This window comes from Gossypium hirsutum, chromosome A03 (genome assembly GCF_007990345.1).
Source record: "Gossypium hirsutum isolate 1008001.06 chromosome A03, Gossypium_hirsutum_v2.1, whole genome shotgun sequence".
In the NCBI taxonomy this organism is placed as follows: domain Eukaryota; kingdom Viridiplantae; phylum Streptophyta; class Magnoliopsida; order Malvales; family Malvaceae; genus Gossypium; species Gossypium hirsutum.
This window is the reverse complement of record NC_053426.1, coordinates 6,000,889-6,014,610: the sequence shown is the minus strand read 5'-3', so window position 1 is coordinate 6,014,610 and position 13,722 is coordinate 6,000,889. Positions and strand designations below refer to the sequence as shown.

The 13,722-nt window shown below is 29.7% G+C and overlaps 1 protein-coding gene across 6 annotated transcripts; it reads right to left on the bottom strand.

Annotated features, from left to right (window-relative positions):
* Positions 1-2,491: 2,491 nt before the first annotated feature.
* Positions 2,492-7,076, bottom strand: LOC107963896 (BEL1-like homeodomain protein 8). 6 transcript variants are annotated; one of them, XM_016900421.2, is made up of 5 exons: positions 6,942-7,076; positions 5,240-6,374; positions 3,554-3,945; positions 3,417-3,477; positions 2,492-3,313 (listed from the first exon to the last, which is right to left on the bottom strand). In XM_016900421.2, exons 2-5 carry the CDS (start codon positions 6,341-6,343, stop codon positions 2,786-2,788), a joined length of 2,085 nt encoding a protein of 694 aa, XP_016755910.1. In that variant the 5' UTR covers positions 6,344-6,374; positions 6,942-7,076; the 3' UTR covers positions 2,492-2,785. The 6 variants fall into 6 exon arrangements, with proteins under 6 accessions (XP_016755910.1, XP_040962774.1, XP_016755909.1 ...); XM_041106840.1 differs by lacking the exon at positions 6,942-7,076 and adding an exon at positions 6,827-6,911; XM_016900420.2 differs by lacking the exon at positions 6,942-7,076 and adding an exon at positions 6,545-6,843.
* Between the last annotated feature and the right edge of the window lie 6,646 nt (positions 7,077-13,722).

Here is a 13,722-nt window from a genome sequence, read left to right as displayed (position 1 = left end):
GGGAAAAGTTTTTGTAATGTTTTTTTTTTTTTTTTGTCTACGAAGCTCAAACTCGAGATATTAATTTAAGAAAATCAAACTTCTTGTAACTTAATCCAACAGACATTATCCATATCACAAAATTTTATATGTTATATTGATGTCATGAACCCTACCCTTTCTCCCTATAAAAGGGTCTCAATACTTAATTGTTTTGTTGTGTTGTTTTCTTCTTTCTCTTTTAACCTAAAAAACCAATTAATGGGTGCAAGAATAAGGTTTGTGGCTCTTGAGCTTTAGCGATATTGATGATGGCGAGTTACTGCTTGGCTGCAAAGGTTATAAAAGTGGATATGCTGAAGCACGAAAACACCGCGGTCAACGGCGGCCGGCTGCTGCTCGATGACGACAGCAAAGCCAAAAGTGGATACGCAAAAGAGAGCAGTGTGAACAACCACCATTACATTCCTAGGAACGACTTTAACAACTACCCTGGTGGCAATGAAGATGGAAGTTGGTAAATTAATGAGATTAGCAATAATATGGGGACTAAACCGGCAACTAGATAATAATTGCATGATGTTGCTGCGTGTTTAATGAGTTTTTAAGACATATATATATATATATATGTGATTATGATCTAATTAGTTTCTGTACGGCAGTACGTATATAACTTGTATTCTGGTTTTAGTTGTATCGTATACCTGTTGTTATAATTATGTATAGGATTTAACGTAACTGCATGCATGCATGGCTGGATGCTTTGCACGGGATTACACCTTTCGACCCTAATTCCAACATCATCCAATCCAAATTTATCAGTGAATAACCCAAATTTATCCAACTCAAATTTGAATGATTAGGGTTGGGAAAAATTGAGTTTCAAAATTTGAATGATTTAAATGAGAAATGATATAAATAAATAGTTCATGATTGACTTTTGAAATGAATTTAACTTAAAAAATTGAGCTTTAAAATTTCCTGAATCAGAAATTGAACCAAAATCGAATAATACGAATATATTCAAAATTATTTCAAACTTTAAAAACCAGAATTAATCTAATTTAAATCAACCAAAATCAAAATTAAGTTGACTTGACAAATTGACAAGTTTACAGGAAATAAAAACCATCAATGAAATTAGGGTAAATTACGTGGTTGGTCACACAACTTTTACAAGTTATTATTTTAGGCACTGTCACTAAAAACCATTTTCATTTTAGTCATCTGTCGTTAATTCAATGTCAGTTTATACTCATTTTAGTCACTCAACTTTAATAAATTTTTATTTTGGTCACTTATTTTATCTTTTAATTTATTTTATTTTTTACTAATTTTTTCAATAAAAGGGTTTACCTGGTTTTTCCATAAAAAATTGTTTTAACTTTTTAATTTTTTTTCTTTTTTAGAATTAATTTTAGTTTTTTCAGTAAAAGGAAAATTTTTGAATTCTATAGGAATTAACTGAGTTTTTAAAGGAAATATTTGTATCTTTACAGGGAAAAATCATTTTATCTCTTTAATTTCCTTTATTTTTTTCTTTTCTCTAAAATTAATTTTAATTATTTCCTGTAAAAGAGATAATCTTAGAGTTTTATAAAAAAAATTATCTGGGCTTTTATAGAAAAACTATTTTATCATTTTTAATTTCCTTTCCCCATCTTTTAAAATTAATTTTAGTTTTTTTTTTCACAAACGAGTAAAATGAAGTTTTCATAAGCTAAAACATGACTTTTTATAAAGAATTGAGTTATTGGAAAAAAACATAGTTTTATCTACGCATTCAAATAATTCCATTTCCTGTATAAATTCAAATTTTTTTTATTTTTATGAAAAAATTGAGTGACCAAAATAAAATTTAATTAAAGTTAAGTAACTAAAACGAATATACAATAATATTAAATTAATCGACGAGTGACAAATAAAAATAACTTTTAACAATTGTGTATATAATGGAATGACTTCCAATAGTTTGTACCTAAAATAAAAAATTTTATTTTCAATATCCAAAATGAAAATTTAAGAAAGTTTAGTCATCTACCCAAGAAATTATGGCTGGCTTCACAGCCACTTGAATGCTTTGGGATGACAACACGTTTAATCATATCCGACAGTCAAGGTACATCTTATCATAAAAAGCAAGGTCATTATGATTAATTTTAAATTTTTTATAATTTTCGAGTTTTAAATCTTCATTCCCCACTAAACAGTAACTAAATTCATTTTAATAATTATATTTTACATTTTCTATTTTGATATTTTTAATAATTATTTTTCAAATTTTAATAATTATATTTTACATTTTCTATTTTGATATTTTTAATAATTATTTTTCAAATTAAAAATTTTAATGCAAACCTATAATAATCCAAACTCAAAATAACTTCGTAAAACGCAAAATATCCGAAACTCGGAACACCCAACTTAAAAACCCAGATAAACTCAAAATAACCTGAAACAAACCTAACCTAAATTGATCCAAATTCATACTCAGAAATTTTTACAGTGGATATAAGGGTGTCAATCATTCTTACCGTAAAAGACATTACATGTTTGTATACACCAATTACCGACAGAACCAAAATCCCTACCAACACAACTGACAAATCTAAACAAATTTATTAAAGCACCATTACCACATCAACATGATTGCACTGCATGGTGCCATCTCTTTCATTCAACCCTGTATTAGTGTGACAAACAAATACGGTCAAGTTGGCCTGCAACATTTGTATTAGCAGTCTTTGCCACATTTTGGAAAAACTATCATAAGGAATGGCTAGGCTAGTTGATTGATCATACAATTTCAGCCAACAAAGTCGTGGACCATTTGACCTCCGAATGGCCGCTGCAGTTGGTCCTCCTGTGACTGATATTGTTGCTGCCGGTGCCGGTGCTGGTGCTGGTGTGCTTGTGCGGTTTCTACACCATGCCTGAGTCCCAAGGTAAGTGACACAGCTCCGAGCCCTCCCATCTCAAGCCTGCTTTGCTCATACGGTGCGAAACTCAACAACGAACCTTCCATGCTTGTTGGGATACGAAAATCCATCCTCAAAGGTTTATCATGAAACCAGCGTTCGGTATCATGGGCATCTCCCGTAGTCCCCGCAACAGCCGTTCCTGAGCAAGTCAATTGCTCCATGGAAGTTGCGTTTATACATGGCCTGTCGATACGTTGGTCTTCATTAGGCCGATTGGTACTAGGAGATTTTGCTTCAGTTGTTTTGCTCGAGTTTGGATTGTTTTCTGCCAAGCCTTTGCTTTCGAGCATGTGTATTTCTTCAACCATCGGTTTCCAAACTCGAACTCGTGCGTTTATGAACCAGTTAGACACCTGCCTTCGGAAATCAAACGCTTAACTCGCTACATTCTAATTCAATCACACAGAACTGTTAGATTAAACACTTAATACCACAAACAAGAAGCCATGAGCCCACCTGGTTCCGAGAAAGTCCGGTTTGAGTGGCCAACATATGCTTATCCGTGTCTGTAGGGTACCTATAAGAAAAAACAGACAAAACAATTCACATCAGATTATATGCTCGAGTTGACATACGAAAATGAAAAGACTTACGGATGAAGAAAATGCTCAAAGAGCCAAGCTCTAAGAATTGCCACAGCACGTTCTGGTAGGCCTCTCTGGGGCCTCCAGCCTTGTTGTTGGGGTTCAAGGAAGCCCACGTTAACTCCCCCGGATTTCTGGACCTCATATTTTAGCCTAGACATATTTATATCACCTTTGCTACTGCTAGCACCGGTAGTTGAGGACAATAAATCCTCCCCCAGGGCTCTACATATATGCCTGACGCGGTCCGAGATTGCGTTCTTTATGCACCGAAAGTTCTTTTCTACCGTCTTGAGAGCCAAGGAAACGTAGGGAGTGGCAGAACTAAGACCAGCTACGGATTCAAAAGACGAAACCACCATTTGCATCTGCTGATAATATAGCTTGTATCGTCTGCAAACCTTTCAATGGCACGGCAAAGACAGCTTTTTATTAGAGCAAACTTGAGCTAGCATTTCTTAACGGTAAAACGATAAAACAAAGAATACCAATCAATCTATCTTGAAAAAATCGATGGCCTAAAAACACTTATGGTTCACAACAGGGAAAACATGATGGAAGAACAGCAATTTCACTGTAGGAGATCAAACTTCTTGTCCATATTAGGAAAAATCAATAGTATACAGATATGAATAACCCATGATTTCAACCCACAATGGGGCCTTGAGCCAAGACACGACGATAACTTATCAAGGTCGAAACTTACAAATAAAGTAATTTTGAAAGTGTTGTCCGCACTGTTAATTGAAATGTAATTTGATTTGAAGGTATACAGAGACGAAAAGCGATTGATACCAGAAACTAATTACTGTCTTATGATGAAATAAAGTTCATTAAACTGTTGGGAAGTAGATAAATTTCATCCATTATCAGCACTTAATTGTAAGAAAACATCCTCTATCAATGTAAAAAAAGTAGAAAAAGAAAATAGCATTAGATGGATAGGCTACACCATGACAGCAAAATAGACCATGCCGAGCTAAACAAGGTTTATACCCGGTCCAAACATGGAACTTGCTCGAACTGGTAAGAAAGAAGGAAAAAAACAAAATTTCCATGATCAAATCTAAGCAAAATGTGAATGCAATACAATTAAGAGGAAACAACTGTATTTGTTCAAGTTTGAATTAACAAAAATTAACTATATATCGTATGCAGATGCTTATATAATACAAACGGAATAATATTTGATGGTTCGGTTTCTTTTTCGGTCTGGTTGTATATATCATAAGTAAAGGAACCTTAATGCTAGTAGGGCAGATCTTGATCACCCATCAAAGAAATTATTATGACATAGTGAAAGATGGTATATGCAGTATTAATAATTTTCAAGATCCATCAATGGAAATCAAATTAACACTTCACCCAAATTACGGTTATAAAAATTCCATCCATTGAAATTCTCTGTTCTTAAGCCTTAACTATACCAATCCTTATCATTACAATCAGTGACCATTTAGTTTAAAATTCGATTCTGTTAGTCATCCAAGCACACAGGATGAAATTTTTCAATGGCATAATGTACAGGCATTACAATCAATATGTATAAATACAAAGATGCAAGGCTTCAATTAATGCTATATGATTTTAAAATAAACATATCTGATAGTTAATCTTCATTAATTTTCATTGAATTAATGAAGATAAAGACTCAATGGAAGACAATAAAAAAGGAGAAAAAAAATGGCAACCAACCTCTTCTTGCAGATATAAAAGCTTTGCCTTCTTTTGCTGGTATTCAGGCCTACAAGAGCTGCTGCTCCCAATGCCAACAGCAACACTAATTTCATTAGAACTGCAAAAACTCGAGATGGAAGCCCCTGAGTTGTTTCCCTTAATAGCTCTATCCTCCATATCAACTGCATTGGCATCATCAGCCGAGGCTAAGTCACCGATGTCGCCTATGACCGCATCGGATGTCTCGCAAACTTTAGCAAGCTTCGAGTTGGCTATATGGCAGTATTGATCCAATAATTGTTCTGCTGGTTTCAGAAACTTTGAATTCTTAAGAATAGTTGCATATCCTGTAAATGGACCAAGGGGAACACATGTTGAATTCCCACTACCTTTACTGATTATAGATGGCTTCTGCATCGAATATAAATGGGCAGTGTTTAAAGCTTTTGAATCTTGAGATTCCTTAAAGCGATGGGAACAAAACTGGTCGTCTGTGAACTGGGCTGCACCGCATGTGGTATTCGACGAAAGAGTTAGAGATAGCCCTTGGGTCGTATTAGTAGCAGCATCAGCCCACTGTTGGCCATCCTCTAATACAGGCCTAATGTTCGTCCAAGCACCACCACCGTTGCCACACTGCAAAGCACTTGCTTGATGTGTCATAGAAGCCATTTCTAGTCCCTGAGTACCCAGAGAAGCTGTAGTAACAACATCATAAAGAGAAGATGAAACAAAATGCAATTCCCCACAATGCCTTTTGCTATCCTGGCTACAAATTTCACTGTAATTAGGCTTCGGATACCCCATAGCAGCATCAAACATAGGGTTTTGGTTGATCCCATAACCCATCACCCAATCACCACAACTTTGTGGGTCACCTGGTACTTTACACGAACCATTTGCAGGCATTTCCCTGCTGCAGCTTTCTTCATCTTCTGTTAACTCTTGATGGGGTGAAACAAATGTTGGGTCGTAAAGCAAATTGGCATTTCTAACACTACGAACTTGAACAAGATCTGGGTTTAGTCCCAAATGATGAACCCTCAACTTATCTCGCCGGCTTTGCTGTGCTACATGCGATTCAAGTTTAAACTTGCTCATATCCATACCCAAAAAACTCATGCAAAGCTAGCTTTCAAGAGGATTCAACGATCTGGGGATAAAATAACAAAAATATAAACATATTAAATAATTTATCTAAGCAGAAAACCACGGTACTTTAAACAAATATAATATATATATGTATATAAATAAAATAAATCAGCAAAAGCATATACACTGCAAAAAGTACATGAAAATGGCAATCATAAGCTTCACGTCAACCTGTGGAATAAACCCTAATTTCACAAAGCTGAAAAAAAGAAAAACACCCCGGTTTTCCTTTCAGTTGCAAGCTACTGAAAACACCCAAACCTTTTTAAAGCTTAGATCTAATAAAATAAAATCAAGTTTAGAAAATCTCTTGTATATTTTTTTTTCCTTTCTGAAGAAAACTATTTTTATGAAAAAAATACATGGTGCTAAAATTTTCTAAGTTGTCATGATGCAATGAAGACCCAAAGACTAAAAAAAGAAGAATAAAGATTTAACTCAACATCCACCAACCAAGAAAAAGATCCCCAACAGCTTGCTTAACTTCATAATAATGGAGTAATAATAATTAAATTTTCAAAAAAATAATGCAACGAATAATATAATTTCTTTTCATAAAATAAGTTACCTCTTTAAAGATATATTTTGTGTGCGTTGTTAAGATGTTAGATCTCAAATATATGAAAGTAAATTTTCTTTTTCATAAGGGCTGGGGAATTTTCCAGCAAGAAAATATTTGATTGGATAGAAAGATAAAGAAAACTTTGAGAATAATAATAATAATAATAATAATAATAAAATAAATGGACGTCACCATTGACGTTTAAGGTGAAAAAGGAGTGTGTTTTTGGATTTAAATTCTTATGTTCCCTCGTAGGGTCCCGTTTGAACCTAATTTTTCATGCTAAAAAGTTAAAGTTAAAATGCTGAGTAATTTACATTTTAGTTCACTAAACTTAACATCAATTTTTATGGAAGTTAAAATTTTTTTTATATCTATTTTAAGATCTATAAATTTTATTTTTTTATAAAAATATTATTATACTTAATATTTATTTATTGATATCACTGAATTTTTATTATTAACAAATTAATTCACTTATTTCAATTTTATTTAATAATTTTAATATGCATAAGTGACTTAAAAAAATTTTTAAAGGTAAATTTATTAATCTGTTTATTCAATAAATGGAACTATATATTTCAAAGATAAAAAAAAGCAAACATTCGTCGTAAATAGTGGCAAGTTCCATCAACACAATAAAAGCTTTAACCTCAGTATCAATAGAATATTATTACACGTTGACAATTAGCTTTGTTACAACTCAAACACGATATATCTGGAGTGATTGCGAGCACTTAATACGATAATGAAATTAGCCTTGGATGGTCCAAAGCAACGACAAAAAATCGACAAAAGAATTGAACATTTACCAAACTAGAGAAGACGATAACAAAATCATCCCTAAAATCACTTGTAAAACTAAAATTACATGTATAAGCAAAACTAAAAAACGTGCTACAAGGATAGACAAAAACTTCTAAAACTGAAACTTATTAAATAATGAAAAAACAAATAAAAAATATATAAAACTTAAGACAATGCAAGTCCAAATCGACATGTTAAATCATTTGTTATTTTGAAATACTCTCATACCAGAAACAAATTAAGAGGTTGACAAAGAGCAATCCACTTTCCAAGAAAACAACTAGTGTCCAATGGAGTTTTAACGAACAACTGGCATCGTCATCTGTCCATCACAACTTGTAAAGGCAACAAAGATACTCACAAAATAAATCTGTAAACTAAAAAGGGAAAAGACGTGTGTAGTGAATGAAAATAAGAAAGATAAAAAAAAAAGTTGATGAGAGAGGAAAAAGGCGATAATAACTAACCCGAAGCTGGCAAGCAAAACAAAAAAAGATAACAACCTACCTGGTTGTCACTTGAGTTTTAAACATAACCAAATTAAGGATATTAAATTGTCTGAGTCAAATTTTCTATTAAAATTATTAATGCAGTGATTTGATTTATTAAAAATTAAAGTTTAGTGATATAATTTGATAAATTAAAAATTTATGACTAAAATAAAAATTGATGCTAAATTAAGTAACTTGTAATGTAAATTTACCCCCCACAATACGTGGGTGTTGGTTTAGATGAAACAGGAGCCTTAATCAGGTTAATCACAAAAGTAATCGTTTTCGTTTAGGACTAAGGCTTTTTATCTTAAATGCAACTTTTTTTTAATAGTAGGGCAAGAAAAAAAAATTAAATATCAGCTCAGCTGTTTGGATTTATTTTAAAATATAAATTAAAAAATTACAATTATCTGAATATTATCGAATCTTGTTTTTATTTAATTCATAATTTATTTTAATTCCTATGATATAAAAATAAATATGTTACATTTTAATTAGTGAAAATAATTTAACAATTTTATATAAAAATATATTTTAAATATATTATACAGTAATTATTTATTTTATATACATATAAATTAAAAATCTTTCAAATAACCAAAAACCCAGAAAACACATCATTCTATCAGAATATGTCTAAAAACCCAAATCAATATAAAAAATGAGAATTGAGCTGAATGAAATTATCATGAATAATTTGTAAAATAAAAAATATTTAATTTAGGATAATTTTATCATTTCTTTTAATATGAATTGTTACAAAATTATTTATTTTATAGTTCATGTTTAGAATTTATATTTTTTTTTTAATTTTAAATTTTTTAAAAATACTTTTTATTTAAAAAATTATTCATGATAATTTTTAAAAATTTTCGAGAACATTTTTTATTTGAAAATTTGATATTGATATGTATATATATTTTCTCAGATCATTCTCAAAATTTCTCTAAGCTAAGGAGAAAAAACAAAGATTATGGTCTGAAACGGAAGGCAGGCTATTGATAGGATACGAATTCATTGAACAGAGTTCCCCAAACTGTATGGGCATCTGTAGATCATCAGCAGCAACCGGTTTTTTCCTAGAAACCAACGCCTTTGTTCCCCCGCATTCAAAGCCGAACGCCTCACCTTTGCTTTCAAACTTCCCTCTCCTACCCATTCCCAATAAATATCTCAGTCATATTCCCAATAGATTTAAAAGCCGGCCACCGCAACTCCCCTTTCTTGTACGGCAAAATCACTCCCCTCTCACACACATTGCACGTATCATAATTTTAACTCATACAGTGCAGGTCTTATCCTGGCTATTTGATATTAATACATGAGTTGGACGGTGATGATAGATGACATAGTTGTATCGAAGTTGATGCCCCCACCACCGCCAGTAAAAGGGGTCCAATCAAAGAGATTAATGGGTGATGGCATATGAGGCAGGCAGTCCCTGTTAGAGTGGAAGAGAGCAAAGAGGAACCGTGCGAATAGTGTTCAGTTTTTATTCAGATTCGATACTTGTTACTCAAGTTTGATTCCGCTCTTTAATATTATTTTATTTCAAACATTATCCCATCTTGACGAGTTGAAGATGCAAACATTATCCTAGCGGTAGATTACTAACCCCATCAAATTCATCCTTAAAACCTAAGAAACTATTTCTTTCACAACAAGATGAACCAAAGGAAAAGCAAAAGAGGGGCAATGATTGGCCATCATCGGCTAACCACCCCAAGCCACATCTATTCAAATAATACTCACTACAGCGTGGAATATTAAGTAAATAACAGTATTCAGTCTCCATTGCCAGATTTTCTATTTAAAGGTTTTCTTTTAACACTGTTTGAGTCTTTTCTTTTACAAGATTTTGTTTTCATGATTTAAACTTCTTTCCTTTCTTCATCTTTTATGTTATATTTGTTTTGTTTGTCTATTGATTTAGGGTTAAATTGGATAAATAATGTGACTTCTTTGAAATTAATCCTTTGTCTTCTTTTTTTACTTTATTGGGTTGTTGGGACAAATTATCATGCTAGTCCCTGGACTTCATGTTTATATACAATATGTTAAAAAAAACATTTAGGATGTAAATATATACAATTGATTACATGTTATGAGTTTGTATTGTGTGATCTGTCAATATACGAGGACAAATGTTTTGGCATTTCATATTATGTATTCATAGAAAGGATGGTATGAATTTGTAATTTCACGTCATCATTATTTTTTTCGATACGAAGATGAAAAACTAGATTTTTTATCTTGATTTTTAGTATTTTTAGTTGAATTTAAATTTTTTCACAAGAAAAAAAATAAAAATCAAGAAAAAAAACTAAAAATTAAGAAAAAAAAAATTAATTTATCATTCTCTCATTAAAAAGAAATAAAGAATGATATGAAATTACAGTTTCATACCATTACTAAATTTGTGATGTAAAATTTTATTTTGTTCCATTATGTATTACTACGTTTCTCTTTGCAGTTTATAGGTATGTATTGATTCGTATTATTATATTTATCAAGTTTTTTATTTGATTTTAATTTTCAATAAAGAAATAAAAAAAATATAATTTTGAAAGTACGATGATAATAATTATTTATCGTAATAAAATAATTTTTTTAACTAAATGAGACCTTACAAAAGTTTTGGATCAGAACCGCTAATTCTTTTTTATTTTAAAAAAAAGTTGTTTCATTCATAATAAATTGCTTTTTATGATAATTTATTTTTAGGTATCAAATTTAAATTTATCATTTCAAATTTAAGAATAATATGGTACTGATTTTTTTAACTGATATTGTGAGGATTCAAATACCTTCGTCAGATGTAACCATATTTTTGTATAAATCAAAAACTGTCTTTTAAATAAACTTTAATTAATTTTGAAATTTTATTAAAAGAATATATTTTTAGGTCATCAATCACAAAAAAAAATTCATATTTTCTGAAAATTCGTCCAGCGAGCCCATGAACTGTTACGACAAAAGCATTTCCACATAAAAAATTTATTAAATCAAATATTAAAATTAAACACTCGAAATCTTACTCGCTTCGATTGAAAATAAAATATCATTAATGGATTAAACATTAATTTAATTAATATTGTTATTATTAAAACAATTAAAACGAGCTTAGCTCAAAATTACTTTCACGTAGAATTTAAGGATGGGAAGAAACAAAAATTCTACCATATTATAATTAAAGTTATTTGAAATTTTATTTTGTTATTTTTCTGAAAAAATCAAATATCTCAATTTACTAAAAATTTACTGCATTTTGAACCAAAAAATTACTGCATATGAGGTGATGTAAGTCTTTCAAACAACAGAAGACCAAAAGCACATATAGGATTCATAAATAATTAATATATTCCTCAATACTAGAGTGATTTGATTTATAATTAAATACCAATCAATCTGCTCCTCTTTTTGTCTGATATTTGCACCTAATAGCAATAAATATTAAAGGTAAACATGAGATAACACATTTAAATTAAAACATGTTTTAAATTGATATATCTTAATTTTTTATTTTTATAAATTTATTAGTACATTATGTGACCTAAATTTTATCATTTATTAACAAAATAAATACAATGATAAAAAGAGGATATGTAGGGGACGAGATTGGGTTTACAATTGGAGGTAAGAGGCGGAATCCCGCATGGACTATACCGCACAAGTTGAGTCTATATAATATTATACTTTTATCATTTAACTTTGATCAATTGTGTTAGAAATGTTTAAGTTCTTGAGTGTGCAAATTTAAGTCTCTCTTAACGTAAATTATGGATTAACTCTCTCTCAATTTATAAAATTTTAAATTTCATTATATGTGTACCATGCTCGAATTTCTTTTGGTCAAAGACCAAAGATATTGGATCATTAGTTTGTTGTACTCTATATTGATTAATTTCATTTATAATTTGTTCCGCAATATATTATTTATATTTATAATAATTTACTGATAAAATTAAAAAATAGAGAGACCAAATATATAAAACTAAAATAGGAAAATTAAATCTTAAACAGTTGTATAATTGAGGGACTAAAACGTAGAATAAACCATTCAAATTATTTATTTTCCCAAAGACGGCAAATTATGAGTTAAGGAGCTCATCTTTTGATGAATAAATATATAGTTAAAAATAATAAAGGTAAGGTAAGAAGCTACTATGCAAAAGGAACAATCAAATAACCCTACAACTGTGACATCAACCTACCCTACTTTAGTTGTACCTAGAAAAAACTGGGTTTTTCTTTTAAGGTCCCTAGGTTTTTAATTTTCTCTTTTTCTTTAGTAAAGAAATTCATTTATGGGGTACGTCACATCTTTCTGATGCCCTACAACTTTATTTTCATTTTTTGGGGAAATGACGTAGCTACCCTGTCATGGAAACCGAGCCACTTCACTATCTCCTGCCCTGCTCATTTTTATACACATAAAATATTCTATAATTACATTAAACAGTTTAGGATTTAGATCAAATTTTTAAAAGGGAGATAAGTGTTTTTTTTTTATTAAATTTTGTTTCATCTATTTACAACATTGGAATTTAGAAATCTGAAATAAAATCAGCTCGTTCTCTATTATTGTTGTTGCGGTTATAAAATATTTTTAAAAATATGATAATAAATATTGTGAAAAAATATATTTATTAGTTTTTTGTGTTTTGAATTATTATAAAAAATTACGGATGAAAGTTAATATCCTTTTTGAGATATAATAGCATAAAGTAAAAAATTAGTGAAGTCATATGATATTTAAATAATTTAATATAATTATAAATAAATATAATTTTTAAATAAATGTAAATTAATATAATTTATTTGTAAAATTGATGATATATAAAATAATTTTTAAAAATAAATATAATATATAAGATTTAAAATTTAAAATTTTAATATATTGATAAATTGTATTTAAATAATTTAATATAATAATGCATAAAGTATTTATATAATTTAATTTAATGATATATAAAATATAAATTAATTTATTTTTTATATATGTTTTCAAATAATTAATATAAATAAGAGTATTTTAATTATTTTTACTTACAAACGAGTAAATTAAAAATACTTAAATCTCAACTTATGCATGTGGGTAAAAAAAACACTTTTAATTACAATAAAAAAAAAGCCAAATGTTCTTAATTGATGGAAAAACATTTTTAGGTTAAGACAGTTTTATTTTTAAAAAAATAAAAAGATGAATTTCATATTTCGATAATTTGTTTTAACTTGATATGAAGTTTCACTTCTAACAGCTGTAATAAGTCCAATGTAGCTGCCGAAAATTCAGTGCAAAATTTCCAGTTGTAAGAAGCAAAATATCGTTGCAGGGAAACACTATACAAGTAAAATGGAAGCGAAAGCTTTCAAGTTGTCAGTTTTATTGTAGTTTTTATTTTTAATTTTAAACCACTCACTTAAAAATCGATTGAATTAATTTATTCGTAATAAATTTTTATTTAATCAAATCTATTTGTATT

Excerpts from the sequence above, each read along its gene's own strand:
- LOC107963896 (XM_016900421.2), bottom strand. The coding sequence starts at position 6,343 with ATGAGTTTTTTGGGTATGGATATGAGCAAGTTTAAACTTGAATCGCAT. Across the intron at positions 3,946-5,239 it reads TTTTATATCTGCAAGAAGAG|GTTTGCAGACGATACAAGCT; the intron begins GTTGGTTGCCAT and ends TGCCATTGAAAG. Across the intron at positions 3,314-3,416 it reads CCGGACTTTCTCGGAACCAG|GTGTCTAACTGGTTCATAAA; the intron begins GTGGGCTCATGG and ends TTCCGAAGGCAG.